This window comes from Lepus europaeus, chromosome 4 (assembly GCF_033115175.1).
Source record: "Lepus europaeus isolate LE1 chromosome 4, mLepTim1.pri, whole genome shotgun sequence".
NCBI lineage: Eukaryota > Metazoa > Chordata > Mammalia > Lagomorpha > Leporidae > Lepus > Lepus europaeus.
Genome location: NC_084830.1, coordinates 112,104,450 through 112,119,285, shown reverse-complemented (window position 1 = coordinate 112,119,285; position 14,836 = coordinate 112,104,450). Strand labels below are relative to the sequence as shown.

General features: G+C 46.4%; 1 protein-coding gene across 1 annotated transcript; it reads left to right on the top strand.

Annotated features, from left to right (window-relative positions):
• Positions 1-497: 497 nt before the first annotated feature.
• On the top strand, positions 498-1,502 carry FBLL1 (fibrillarin like 1). Its single transcript, XM_062189659.1, has one exon. The coding sequence runs from the start codon at positions 498-500 to the stop codon at positions 1,500-1,502; it is 1,005 nt and encodes a 334-aa protein (XP_062045643.1).
• Positions 1,503-14,836: the final 13,334 nt, after the last annotated feature.

Sequence of the window (14,836 nt, the reverse complement as noted above, 5' to 3'; positions counted from 1 at the left end):
GAGACTCAGGGCAAGCTTGCCCGCATACGGACCAGGTCAGGTAAGCTTCCTGAGACCACAGAGCAAGCGAGCGCCACCGCACAGATGGGGGCTACGTTGGTCTCTCCCTCCCTGCCACCGATATGCCTCGGTTCCCGTGGCCCCCCGGGGGGAACGCCAGGGGTCCCCGAGAAGTCGGAAGATGGGGAAGAGCGAAGGGACGGGCCCCAACGGCGCAGGCTGCGTCTGCGCGCCGGGTGGGAGGGGGCTTCCGGGGCTGCAGGGTCGCCCAGGCGGGTGTGATGCAATCACGCCCGTGTGTGCGTCCTAGAACGGCTCCAGAACGCGCGGACTGCGGTAGACCTGGTGCCACCCGCCGCCCACTCCGCCCCCGCCGCCAACCGCTGTCCCCAGCCTTCTTCCCCCAGTCAGGACGACCACCGGAGCCACTTCCTGACAGACGCCCCGAGCTAGCGGCAGCCCCCTACAACCGTCCACCTGTGCGCCCAGGGCGCGCGATGAAGTCGGCGAGCTCGCGCGGGGGCGGCCGCGGGGGCTGGGGCGGCGGCTGGGGCGCGGGGCGCGGCGGTGGGACCAAGGGCAGCAGCAGTGGCGACGGCGGCGGCGGCGGCGGCGGCGGCGGCTCGGGGGGCAAAGGCGGATTCGGGGCGCGGACGCGCGGCTTTGGCGGCGGCGGCCGGGGCCGGGGCCGGGGGCGCGGCGGGGGGGACGGCAGGGACCGCGGCGGTGGCGGGCAGCGGCGCAGCGTGGCCAAAAGCAAGAGCCGCCGCAAGAAGGGCGCGCACGCGGTGTCCGTGGAGCCGCACCGGCACGAAGGCGTGTTCATCTACCGCGGGGCGGAGGACGCGCTGGTCACGCTGAACATGGTGCCCGGCCTCTCTGTGTACGGCGAGAGGCGCGTCACGGTGACCGAGGGCGGCGTGAAGCAGGAGTACCGCACCTGGAACCCCTTCCGCTCCAAGCTGGCCGCCGCCATCCTGGGCGGCGTGGATCAGATCCACATCAAGCCCAAGTCCAAAGTGCTGTACCTGGGCGCCGCTTCGGGCACCACGGTGTCCCACGTCTCCGACATCATCGGCCCAGACGGCCTGGTCTATGCGGTCGAATTCTCTCACCGTGCTGGCCGCGATCTGGTCAACGTGGCCAAGAAGCGAACCAACATCATCCCAGTCCTTGAGGACGCGCGGCACCCGCTCAAGTATCGCATGCTCATCGGGATGGTGGACGTGATCTTCGCCGACGTGGCGCAGCCTGACCAGTCCCGCATCGTGGCCCTGAACGCACATACCTTCCTGCGCAACGGGGGCCACTTTCTCATTTCCATCAAGGCCAACTGCATCGACTCCACCGCGTCCGCCGAGGCCGTGTTCGCGTCGGAGGTGAGGAAGTTGCAGCAGGAGAATCTGAAGCCACAGGAGCAGCTGACCCTAGAGCCCTACGAGAGGGACCATGCGGTGGTCGTCGGGGTCTACCGGCCCCTTCCCAAGAGCAGCAGCAAATAGAGCCCCGAGTGGGTCTCTCCTGCCATCTCCCCAAGGCTGTGTCTCCTCAACATTCTTATGTGTATGTGTCCTGGTTGTGTGTTTTGATTTGTTGTTTTTCTATTAAATGGCATCAAGGAACGCGTACCCAGGTGGATCTGTAAGGCCTGGCGGGGTTTGGCCGCAGTGATGAGCGGCCTGCAGCAGCCTGTGCAGGGGCCCAGCGAGGGCCTTCACCAGCTGTGCTTGTTCTGAGCACTACAGCCCCTGCCTCCCCCGGGCCGGGTCTGTACACCTTCTTCCACTATCACAGGGCCAGGGAGAGAGCCCACGGGGGGCTGCTGGTGACATTGGCCAAGTGGCTTGACCAAGCGTGACTCCAGGGAAGGGCGCTGGGTGCAGATGGCAGGGAGGAATGTGATCTAACACAGTCTGACCCAACACCAGGTCTTAACCACAGCGCCTATCCAGGTACTTGACTCCTCAGCTCGGCCCCTTGGCCCTCACTGCATTTACTCACCACACCAGTGCACAGGTGGTCTTTCCATTTCCGTATTACTGTGTGAAGCAACAGGGCTTCTGGGGGGTGAGGTAGGCGCCCCAGTGCATACAGCCAGTAAGGAGGACAAACTGAAATGCCAGGCTTGTGGGCCCTAATCCACTGCTGTTTCCTCGGCAACCAAGGCTCTTGTCCCCTTCCCCACACATGGCACAGAGTATGTGTTCTGCCGCCTCACCTCACCAGCCTGCCCCTTCCTCTGGTTTCACAATAGCAAACCAAAGTGGGGAGTGGGAGGTGGACTCTCTTAGCAGTGTGCCCATGGCAGGGCATAACATACTCAACAGTGGCGTGGCCAAGTGTCTGAAGAATGTCCAGAAAAATGCTTCCCAGAAACTATCTCGTTCTGGAGCGCTTTTCCTACACACCCTCAGATGCTAACTCAGCACCATAGGTTCTGGCTTCTCATACCAGCCCAAAGGGAGTGGGAGACTGAGGATCTCTTAAGAGCCAAGAATATTGCCAGCACTGTGGCTTAACCGGCTAATCTTCCGCCTTGCGGCGCCGGCACACCGGGTTCTAGTCCCGGTTGGGGCGCTGGATTCTATCCCGGTTGGCCCTCTTCCAGGCCAGCTCTCTGCTGTGGCCCAGGAAGGCAGTGGAGGATGGCCCAAGTGCTTGGGCCCTGCACCCGCATGGGAGACCAGGAGAAGCACCTGGTTCCTGCCTTCGGATCAGCGCGATGAGCCGGCCGCAGCAGCCATTAGAGGGTGAACCAACGGCAAAAAGGAAGACCTCTCTCTCTGTCTCTCTCTCTCACTATCCACTCTGCCTGTCAAAAAAAAAAAAAAAAAAAAAAAAAAAAAAAAAAAAAAAAGCCAAGAATACTCCAAAGCCTGGCAAATTCATTGCAGCAGACTTTGAAAAGCTTTCCATTTAGTCATTTGAATAATCCACATTGCCACATGCTAAGATTATTGACAGTTGGTCCAGGGATGAATACCCACTAATTCACCATTTAGGGGGTGGCTTTGCCTTCCTAAAGATGTGCTTGGGCCAAGATTGTGGTTAGTTTGCTTTTCCAGGGATGTAATTCATGGGTGGGGGGCAGAGGATAAATTAGGCTTACAAACACAGCTATCTCTCACCCACCCAGTCTCATCTCATCCCACAGAGTAATTCAGGGAGTCTTTCGGCAAGACTGATTCGGAAAGAGAATGAGGTACATGTCTCTAAAAGCGCAACCTATGCATTTTTAAAAGATTACTTATTTCAGAGCTATATACAGAGAGCTTCTGTTTGCTGGTTCACTCCCAAAATGCCCAAATGGCCAGGACTGCAACAGAAAATCCGATTACTTGAGCCATCACCACTGCTTCCCAGGGTCAGCATTAGCAGGCAGCTGGAGTCGAGGGCCGGAGCCAGCCACCCAAAACTTGCACCCAGGCACTGTGATGTGGGATGTGGGCATCTTAATTTCTAGGCCAAATCTCCATCCCCAGCCAGGCAATTATACCAATAATGGAAATTGTCATTTCAACCCTGCAAAGTGAGGGTCATTATTCCCATCTAACAGATGGAACAATGGCTATTCAGCGGGGGTGACAGGACTTAACATCCTGCAGTAAGGCCCACAGCTGGAAATCAAACATCTGTCTGACTCTGTTCTTTTCACTGAGTTCTGTACTGGTTATGCTGCCTTGGAAAGTCCTCTCTCTGGTCTAGGCTAATTAATGAGTGGCTGAGATGGAGCTCAGTGGCTGGGGACGGACTCCCCTGGCACAGGCACCTTCTCACTAGGGGAGGGTTCCAGGAGCCGGGCACCCAGGAAGGAAAGCCTCTGCAGTACTTTAGCACAGGACCAGCCCTTCCTTAGGGCTGGCTCAGCGTTGAGAAGGAGCTTTTAGTTCTTCCTCACAGGGTGATTCTCCCCTGCAGTGGGGGATGGAGCAGGGGAAACTCAACCTCTTCCCTTGCCATGGGCTCTCCTCCAGCCGCTGCTCCCTGCCACACATATGATTTATAGTCTATGTCTGAAGCTGCGTACCATGCAGAAATGGCATGAAAACAACCTCATAAAAAAGAAAAACTCTCAGAGTTGCAGATGGGTTCCTGGGCCAGAGGAATAGCATGGTAAGAACCAAGAGAGATGTAGGAAGAAGGGCCCAGGGGCTATGGGGGGAATGCTGGAACTGTTTTGGAGGATGGGGTATAGGGAAAAAGATGGGACTGTAGTGCCAGGAGACAGTGAGTCTCAGGAACCCTGGAGGTATCAGGGACACAGGCACCAGCCCTGCTCAGAGCCAAAAATGCTCCAGCAATCGTCTGCCTGGGTTCCCAGCAGGCCTTCTACTGCGTCCCCAGGTGCAAATTCTGCTCCAGCTGTCCTAGAGAAATACCACAGACTGGGTAGCCACAACAGACACATATTTTCTCACAATTCCGGAGGCCAGAAGTTCAAGATCAAGGTGTAGGGATTCCCTTCCTGGTCTTAATTGAACACCTTCTTCCTGTGTTCTTACTGTCTGTCTCTCACACAGACAGGGAGGGTAGGGAGGAGTGCTCACTCACACTGTGTTGGCCCTTCCTTTCTCCTCTCTTACCCTAGGGCCCCACCCTTTTGACCTCTTTTAACCTTGATTATGTCCTTAACGATCTATCAATACAAACACATTGGGAGTTAGGGCTTCAACTTATGGATTTGGGGGAACATAATTCAGTCCCCCTAACACGAGGGCTGGATGAGAATTTAGAACTCACACGCTGGTCTCCCTGGATGTTGAGAATTATGCTGAGCAGCATGCAATGTGACCATTCCTGCAGACAGCTGGGCACATGGGAAGTGGTCTGTTTCACCTGCTTCCTCCTTTCCTCTATGTCAGGAGATGACAAGCACCTGAAAACCGAGAGTTCACATAAGTGCCAGGGGTCACTCTGGAGTGGGGAGATTTTAGCAAGGTTTGTAAGGAGACTGTTCCAAGCTGGGAGCTGGGTAGAGCTTGTTGCTTTACAAAGGTATGTCAGAGAACTAATGGGAAACTGGGACTAAAAGATAAGTTTCTTAAGGTTCAAAAATGTTTGAAACCCATGCATAGTTTTTTGTGACATGTGTTTTCTGTGGGTCTTTGGAAGACTCCTTGTATTCAGAGAATTGGCATCCCTGGCAGCACTGTGGTTGAGAACTGAGTCCAAGCACCAGACAGTACCCAGTCACAGTCACCTCTACTCACATGTGCAGCAAGGCTGGAGGTTGATGCTCGAAGACCAGAAAATGTGGGCCACCCACCCAATGAGGTTAGCAGGAGCAGGCCGGATGAACAACAGGCCCATTGCCACCATGGCTGTCAGCCTACCCCGTGCCAGGTGACTCCTAGGATGGAAGAAAAACAGGGCAGGAAGAAAAACCTGACAGTGAATCTTTGTCCAAAAGAGACTTTGAAACTAGAAGAAGCCAAATCCCATTAAATTGGCAGTTTCCTCTCCCAACCCTGCTATTAAGCAAGATGTATGAGCATATTTGAGCAGTAGTGAGTACATTTGGATGTGGCTAAACTAATATTTATCAAGCACTTCTTATGTCCCAGGCATGAAGCTAAGCATTTATTTGCTATTATGATTTTTAAATTAATAGAACAAACATTCCAGAAGGTGGAAGCACTTGAACATTTAGTTTGATGGGTTGCTGCCAAGTGAACACTGGGGCCTGAGCTACCTGTGACATTTGTGTGGCCTGGGCTCCTGGCCTCCCTTGCCTCTTACCAGCTCTAGTTCTGTTCCACACCCTGTAGGGCCTCATGTCCATGTCAGTAGACATCCAGAATGATAATCCAAGATGTGTTCCCATGCCCTTCAACTGATCACCTTTAAGCCACATTCAGGGACCACAGTTTCAAAGTGGAAGCAGGGTCTCCTCTCTCCAGGTGCAGCATGGAGAAGGACGGGAAGCATGCTCAGGCTGTTCAGGCAGGGTTTAAAGTCCCTGATGTGATGCAAAAGCCATGCATACAGCTTTCTTGGGGGCGGGGGTGGTGCATGGCACTTGATCCCAACTGATTTCTTGCCTCCTAGGTCAAAGAGTGCATATGGAAGGCCAGTGCACAGTGCTCTAAAGTGTGGGGCTCGGAGGAGGGGCCCCAAGTACCCATACCTGAGTGCCTCTCATCCAAATGTCAGCATTCCTCTGCCAAGGAGGGAAGTTTGGTTCCCCCCCCACCCCGCCCCAGGGAGTCCCGTCAGGCCCTGAAGCTCACAGGAAGTGAGCCTCTTCTGAAACCACAGCGCTTGATTCATCTGCTCTGGGAGACACCATTTACTATCCAGGTACCACGGGCCAGGTGCATCCCTGCATCTTGTCTCACTGAATCCTCACAGCACCCCGTGGGAGGTGTTACCCCTCCCACCACAGACGAGATGGAGGCTGAAGACAGTGACATGGGTCCATCACCATGGTGTAGCTAGAAAGTGGGAGATGTGAGACTTCTGGAGCACAACTCTGCCCCTTCTCCAAGTCAATGACATTAAAACTGGACATCCTAGCGGAAGGCCTGCCCTTGGTGTTTTCGTAGGTCACCCTAAGTGATTCCAACATCCAGCCAGGGCGGAGATTCACTGTTTAAAATCTTACCTCATCTTGTCATCCACTGGGAAGGCAGATTTAGGACAGTATTTTCTGTAACTGGAAGATAATGGCCGAGCATTCCCGCAGTGCCTGCCGGTACCGGGGGCCTCTGTGACAACACAGATGCTGCTGGGGACTCCCGAGAGGAAGATGGTTGAAGGTAGTTCCTGAAGGCAGTGACTGGTTCTCCTTTTCCCTGGGCCCTGGACCGAGCACTGCCTGCTGAACCTGTCTGCAGGGAGGGAGCTGAGCAGTCCAAGTATCAGGGTGGCTGATAGAGCAACAAGCTCAACAGTCAGAGTTTAGGTCTTCAATCACTTCCTATGATGGCAGAAGTAAGAGGCTAAACCCAGAGAAGGTGCTTAGTGGATCAGCACTGACCAGGTCTCTGTGTTGAAGGAGACCGCAAGGCCAGCATTGCAGCTGAGCTGGTTTAGCTGCTGCATACCATGCCAGCATCTCATATCTGAGCAGCACTTCCAGGCCCAGCTGGTCCACTTCCAATCAAGCTGCTTACTAATGCTCCTGGGAAGACAGTGGAACATGGCCCAAGTGCTTAGGTGCCTGCTACCCATGGGAGACTCAGAATGAGTTCCAGTCTCCTGGCTTCAGCCTGCCCAGCCCCAGCTGTTACGGCCATTTGGGGAGTGAAGCAGCAGGTGGAAGATCTCTGTCCCTCCCTCTGTCATTCTTTCAAATAAATAAAATGGAGACCACAACAAAAAGGCTCCAGCAGTCTCTCATCATTGTCACGTCACTTAATGGTGCTGTGCTTCCATGAGTGGTCGGACTTTCTAAGTTCCTTGAGTCTTTATGGTCTCAACAGGACTGATTTCTGTAAATGTTCCCAGGACTGCCTGAGGTGAGCGTGTCCTTTTGTTTTGCTGGATTCAGAACCCAATGTACATCCATCAGGTGGAACTTCCCTGGTGGTCAAATCTCTGATTTTTTTGTTTGCTGTTTGTCCCTATTGATAACTGAGAGATGTTGACACCACTCATTGTGATGGCAGTTTCCTGTCAGAAAGTTGCAATTAAGGCTTTACTTTCTATATTATTAATTGCACGTGTATTTTAAAAATTATGTCTTCTTAAGTGAGCTTTTTATAATTAGGTAATGACCACTCCTGATGATGGATTTTGTTGTCATTTACTTTTTGTCTTTATAGTTACGTATTCTTTTGGTTAGTGTTTATTGACATAAAAAGCACATAGATATTATTTCCCCTTTAAATCAAGAGATTCTCCTTGGCAAATTCAAGTCCGCTTCTATTTACTGTGTTTACAGAAATATTTGCATTTTTGTTTTTTAAAATGTGCTTTTTGTCCCCTTTCTGTGTTAAAAACATCTTGCGTAGATGTGATGACCTAATTACTTGTTCATTTATTTGGATTACATTCTGGTGCCATATGCCACTTGTTCAACAGGGAAAGAATATAGGAAAGAAAGAGAAAACAGCAATGAGATAGGGTGAGGGAACCTAGGGTCGAGTTTTAATTCTGTGAATAACTTGCTGTGCAATCAAGGACAATCTAGTCAACTTCTTTGGGCTTTTTTCCTCCCAGTAAAATTTCTGTTTCAATCAGCAGCTTGTGAGATTCTGGCTAACTCTTGGAACCCACGTTCCGCAAGCTTGGCTGGTCACTGGTTCTCAGTGAAAAATCCTAGGGCACATCTAGTCTGATGTTTGCATTTAGACTAATAGTCCCTTAAAATCAAGAGAGCCATCCTTTCTTTAAAGGACTGGGAAGGTTTCAGACTACAGTAGCATTAGAAAAGCAGGCTCCAGGAATGACCGAATGTCAACAGATTTACTTGCTTACCCAGAAATGGCCAAATCATATGTTTTGATAATCAGGGTCAGGAAAGGGAACTGCATGTATGTTGACCTGAGTGTGAGTGGTTGTTTTGTGTCTTTTAAAAAAAAAAACTTTACTGAGGTAAAATTTTGTATGGCACATATTTAAATGACGTGATGAGTTTTGACTGTGTATACACCTGTGAAACCACAATATGGGTAACACTCACATCCATCACTCCCACAAGCTTCCTTCTGCTTCTCTGTAGTCCCTGGCTCCCTCCAAACCCTGCACCCACACAGCCACAAAGGATGGCCTTTTAACAAATGATGCTACAATAACCACGTATCACATGCAAAAAGAACCTGCTTGCCAAACACAGATGAACTGATCATGGACCTAAACATAAGAAGGAAAACAACAAGAAGCCTGGGAAAAAAAATAGGAGGAACTACTCATGAGTTTTGGTAGGCACACATCTCAGAACACAAAAAGTAAAGAGAAAAAAAAAATGAGAAACTTATCTTCAGCCAAAAATCTCTGTTCTTCAAAATGAGAATAAGTCAAGCTACAAAATGTGTTGGTTTACTTTTGTTATTTTAACACCTGAGAGAAGCTTCTTGGGAAAAATAAAGGTTTATTTCAGCTTACAGTCTGGGAGTCACAGTTCAGCACTGGGCAGCCCCAGAGAATGACTGGAGGCTGCCAGCCATGCCTGCAGAGTAAGCAGCCAGCAGTGAGGCAGAACTTCAACTAAAAAAATCAATACTCAAAGGAGAACTACCCTGAGGGTACACCCCCAGCAATCTAAAGACCTCCCACCAGGAAACACAGGAGACCCTGAATACCTACAGCAATCTTAAACAACAAAAACAAAGCTGGAGGCACCATAATACTAGATTTCAAAACCCAAGACAGGGCAGTTATAATCAAAAACAACTTGGTATTGGCACAAAAATAGACACATAGACCAACAAAACAGAATAGAAACCCAGAAATTAAATCCACTCATCTACAACCAACTTTGTCCTTTGCCAATGGAGCTAATATCACTCCTTGGGAAAAGGACAGTCTCTTCAACAAATGGTGCTGGGAAAACTGGATCTCCACATGTGGAAACAAAACCCCTAACTTACGTCTTACACAAAAGTCCACTCAAAATGGATCTAAGACCTAAATCTATCACATGATACCATAAAATAACTAGAGTAAAACATTGGGAAAATATTGTAAGACATTGGTATAGGAAGACTTCTTGGATAAGACCCCAGAAGCACAGGCAATAAAAGCAAAAATGGATAAACGGGATTATATCAAGCTAAGAAGTTTGCACAGCAAAGGAAATACTCATCAAAGTGAAGAGGTAACTGACAGAATGGGAAAAAATATTTGTAAGCTTTCCAAGTGATAAAGGATTAATATCCAGAATCTATAAAGAGCTCAAGAAATTCAACCACTATAAAACAAACAATCCAGTTAAGAAATAAGCAAAGGACTTGAACAGGCATTTTTCAAAGGATGAAATACAAACAGCCAATAGACACACGACAAAAACGCTCAGGCTCACTACCCATCAGGGAAACGCAAATCAAAACCACAATGTTTCACCTCACCCCAGTTTGAACGGCTATCATCCGTTCAAATAAAATAATAAATAAATGCTGGCAAGGGTATGGGGAAAAAGGTACCCTAATCTACTGTTGGTGGGAATAATGTAGAAATCATTACAGAAGACAGTATGGAGATTCTTGAGATCTGAAAATATTTACCATGACTCACCCATTCCATTCCTGAGAATTTGCCCAAATGAAATGAAATTAGCATATTAAAGTTATCTGTACCCCCATGTTCATTGCAGCTCAATTCACAACAGTTTAAGATATGGAATTAACCCAGGTGTCCATCAGTGATGACTGGATAAAAATGTGGGAGTCAGTGTTGTGGCATAGTGGATAAAGCTGCTGCTTACAGTGCTGGCATCCCACATGGGTGCCAGTTCGGGTCCCAGATGCTCCATTCCTGATCCAGCTCTCTGTTAATGTGCCTGGGCAAACAGTAGAAGCTGGTCCGTCCTTGGGTCCCTGCACCTACATGGGAGACCCAGATGGAGTTCTAGAATCCTGGCTGTGGCCTGGCCCAGCCCCAGTTGTTGTGGCCACCATTTGGGGAGTGAACCAGCGGATGGAAGATCTCTGCCTTTCAAATAAATAAATCTTTTAAAAAATGTTGTATTTATATACTATGAAATACAACTCATCCATAAAATTGAATGAAATCCTAACTCTTGCAATAAAATGGATGTGGCTGGAAACCATCACGCTTAGTCAAATAAGGCAGTCCCAAAAAGATAAATATCATGTTTTCTTTGATAAATGGTAGCTAATACAGAACACAAAAAATGTATAGAAACAAAATTGACATCTTATGATTTGATTGTTTTTAGCCCTTGTTTATACTCCTGTGGAACTGGCTTTCTACTGTCTCCTTGTTGGATATTATGATTAGTGGTGCATTAAAGCCTGTGATTATTGGACTAGATTGAAATTATGTTTCTGTAACTTTTAGAAAAACGAAGAAAGGAAGGGGATTGAGAGAAATAGAAATGTGGTTATCTTCCTAGAACTGCACCTATGAAATACATGAGATCTGTTCTCTTTATATTAATAAAAACTAAAAAAAAAGACCTCCCAGCAGAACAGCCTCTCTGACGCTGTAACTAGATTAGGTCTGCACCCTTACTACTGAGTCATTACAGTTGAAGCATGAGTTCTGGGAGATGAGCCCTACTTCACACACTAACATCCAAACATACATCTAACAAAGGACTTCTACACAGAGTATTTAAGGAACTCTTACAACTAACTCTAGGACAACTAAACAGATCTGAACATCTCTTATATGAGTGCTTTTACAGGCAAACTCTAGGAGACAAATCAGGAACTTAGCAAACTCACTGAAATCATTTTTGAAGTTATTAAACAGTTGTAAAACCACTAAAACATCTTAGGAAAAAAAAAAAACCAACATATCATGCATTCACCTACCTTTGCCAAGCTCAAATAATTGATCTCTTTCAATGTTTATCACTTACTGCATGACAAAAATGTATTTTTTCACCCACCAAACCTGGGGGAAAGAGTCCAAATTCTTGCTAAACAGAAATGAGCACAACGTGCCACTTGCTCCCAAAGCGCAGCTATCAGGTTTTGGTATCATTACCGGCTTCTTTTTAAAAGCCCTGGCTGAGCGAGAGCACAGGCTTGCCTAGTGTCCAGTTACCTGCACTTTAAGGGTGCACAGTTAACCTCTGGGAAAAAGGGCTGGTGCTGTGGCACAGGTTTAGCCATTGCAGAGCCAGCAACCCATGTGGGTTCCAGTCCTGGCTGCTCCGCTTCAGACTCAGGTCCCTGCTAATGTCCCTGGGAAAGCAGCGGAAGATGGCCCCTGCACCCATGTGGGAGACCCCATGAAGCTCCTGGTTACTGGTTTTGGCCTACCCCAGCCCTGGCCATTGAGGCTATTTGGGGAGTGAACTAGCAGATGGCCAGCGGATGGCAGCTCTCTCTCTTCCATTCCCTGTAACTCTTTCAAATAAGTAAATAGATCTAAAAAGGAAAAGTAACATTCAAAACTATTTTCAATAGCAAAAATATACTTTAAATATACACACACACAACTTATTTGAAAAATCAGTTAGAGAGACACAGGGAGATGTTCCATCCCCTGGTTCACTTCCCATATTGGCCAGGGCTGATCCAGGTTGAAGTCAGGAGCCAGAGGCTTTATCCGGGTCTTCCACATGGGTGGCAGTGACCCAAACAAGATCTGCTACTTTTCCTAGGCCATTAACAGGGAGCTGGATAAGTGGGGCAGCTGGTACATAATCCTTTGCAAACGTGGGATGCTGGTGTTGCAGGTGGCAGCTTTACTTGCTAAGTTTCAATGCCAGCTCCCTAAACATAAATTCAAAGAAGCAGTTTTCTTAATATTATTTTAGGGAAAAATCCAAACATTAAAAACCCCCAAAACCCAGAAGCAATTGAGGAATGTAAACCAAAAATGACATGCTGCCTTAAAAACTTATTTAAGTGCCATATATAAAATCCAATACTTTTCCATTTGTAATGTTTGCTGTGAAGAAAGCACTTGCATGGTGGAACTTTTTGCTCTTTAGTAGCTCAATTCCAGCTCCTTGCAGTATTTCTGTTTGCAGAACTAAGCTACACTTCAAATCTAGTATTTCCACATTGTGACATTTTTCCTTAGTCCAAATCTTTTTTTTTTTCATTTTAGTTTCTGCTTATTGGATTTTCTCCTTTAAACAAAATACAATTTCACATAACAGTCATCATATTCTCATTCTCAACCATTTCTGCAAGAAACATCAGCTGGGGCTGAACCCGGCACTGTGGCACAGCAGGTAAAGCCATTGCCTGCAGTGCCGGCATAGCATATGGGCATCAGTTAAGTCTCGGCTGCTCCACTTCCAATCCAGCTCTCTGCTATGGCCTGGGAAAGTAGAAGATGGTCCAAGTGCTTGGGCCCCTGTACCCACATGGGAGACCCAGAAGAAGCTCCTAGCTTCAGATCGTCACAGCTCCAGCCATTGTGGCCAACTGGGGAGTGAACCAGCCAATGGAAGGTATCTCTCTGCCTCTCCTTCTCTCTGTGTAACTCTTTCAAATAAATAAATAAATCTTAAAAAAAAAAAAAAAAAAAAAAGAAATAATGATACACACAGTAAACAACTTAGAGAATTTATTTGGAAAGTAGGAAGTAAAAAGCATGATTCTAACATTTAAGATAGGAACAAAATTAGAAAAAGTTAAACTACAGGAAAGGCAGAGATACTGAAGTTGGCTTAATGGCTATGCAATCCAAACAAGCAAACCCAAGTTTCTTTCATGCAAATAAGCATTAAGAGTATGGGAATGTTCACAGAACAAGTCACAACAAATATTTTTAAAATTTACATAATTATATATAAATGAAAAAATAAATTAGGAAATTTACAAGAAATGTTTACAGGTTACAGTGATAACTTAGCTTATTATGAATAAATCTGTAGCACATCATACATTTTTACATCAGATTCAGTGTTAGAAGAATTAAGACACGACAAAGCTTAGACTGGACAGGAATAATACAACAGACAGAATAAGGCAACTTAAGCTGAAATGGCATGTGTAAGTACAATTAACCGCAAATTAAAGGATTCTCTAAATTGGGACATTAAAACATCTTCTAGGCATGATTTGGTCAAAAACTGGGCTGAATTAAGACAAGTACCATTCAACTTCAGTAATAAAGTCAGGAGTTTAGCTGTAGTTCAAATAAAAAATAAAAATGTATAATGTATACAAAACTGTAAAACCATCTCATCATCACTTATACTCTAATGCCATAATTATATTTCAGACAAGTAAAGTAGGCTATTAGTGTGGGTCCATAAAGTTACCTTTTATTTCTAAATGCTGTAAACTAAAAGACGCCACTCAAAAAAGTGGCAAATTTCAAAATGGCTTCAGTATCTGTGACAACCACTGCCTGACCTCGTATGATGGTCAAGCAACGCTCATACATACAACCAAATAATTTCAAATGTACATTGTTTATGTATATCTTACAAATTACATAAAAACTGAAATGTTTTCCTTGAAAACTCTTGAACGGTTAGCACTGCAATGTATTAAGAATATTTAGAAACAGCAAAAAAAAAAAAAAAAAAAAACCAGTAATATGCTAGGATTGAATTAGTTGCATATTTACACATTTCAAAATCTTTTTAACTTCATTCAATCCTTTCAAAAATACATTCCTCATTAGTCTATTTAAACAAAACCAGTGGCAGCCGTGGCAAAAAAAATAAAATAAAATTTGAAAATCTAAAAAATGACCCTTTGGTTACAGAAGGAGCTAGAATGTAATTATGGACAGTCTTAAGGAAAAACAAAAAATTCCTCCCCAGCCACATGGTTCAGCACTAACCGTGGTACCTGAAATCTCAGCATCAGCTCACAGCTACATATAAATGGTAAGGTAGCAATGTCAGACACAGTCGCTTGATTATTCTCAGGCAATCCCAAGGACAAAGTATTTTAGGTCTTCAAGATATCTGATGTGGTAATTTATGGTTTTTCAGCTCACTTGCAGGTGATTAAACTTGTCTTATAATTTTTGCTGTGAACTGTGTTTGATGAAAGCAATAATCAATTTCAGGAAGGTTCATCCTGTATTTATCCTCATAAGGCCCACAAATAGCAAATAAACTCTAAGAAAAGGACCACTAAAAAAATCCTGTGTGTATCTAAGATTCTAGCATCTTCAAATTTAGTGGGATGTTTTTCTTTTGTACAATGTAAAAGTTATAATAATGCCCATATAGTTTTGAAGTTAACTGTAAAAATTGCAGATACCTTTACAGATTATAATATGTACA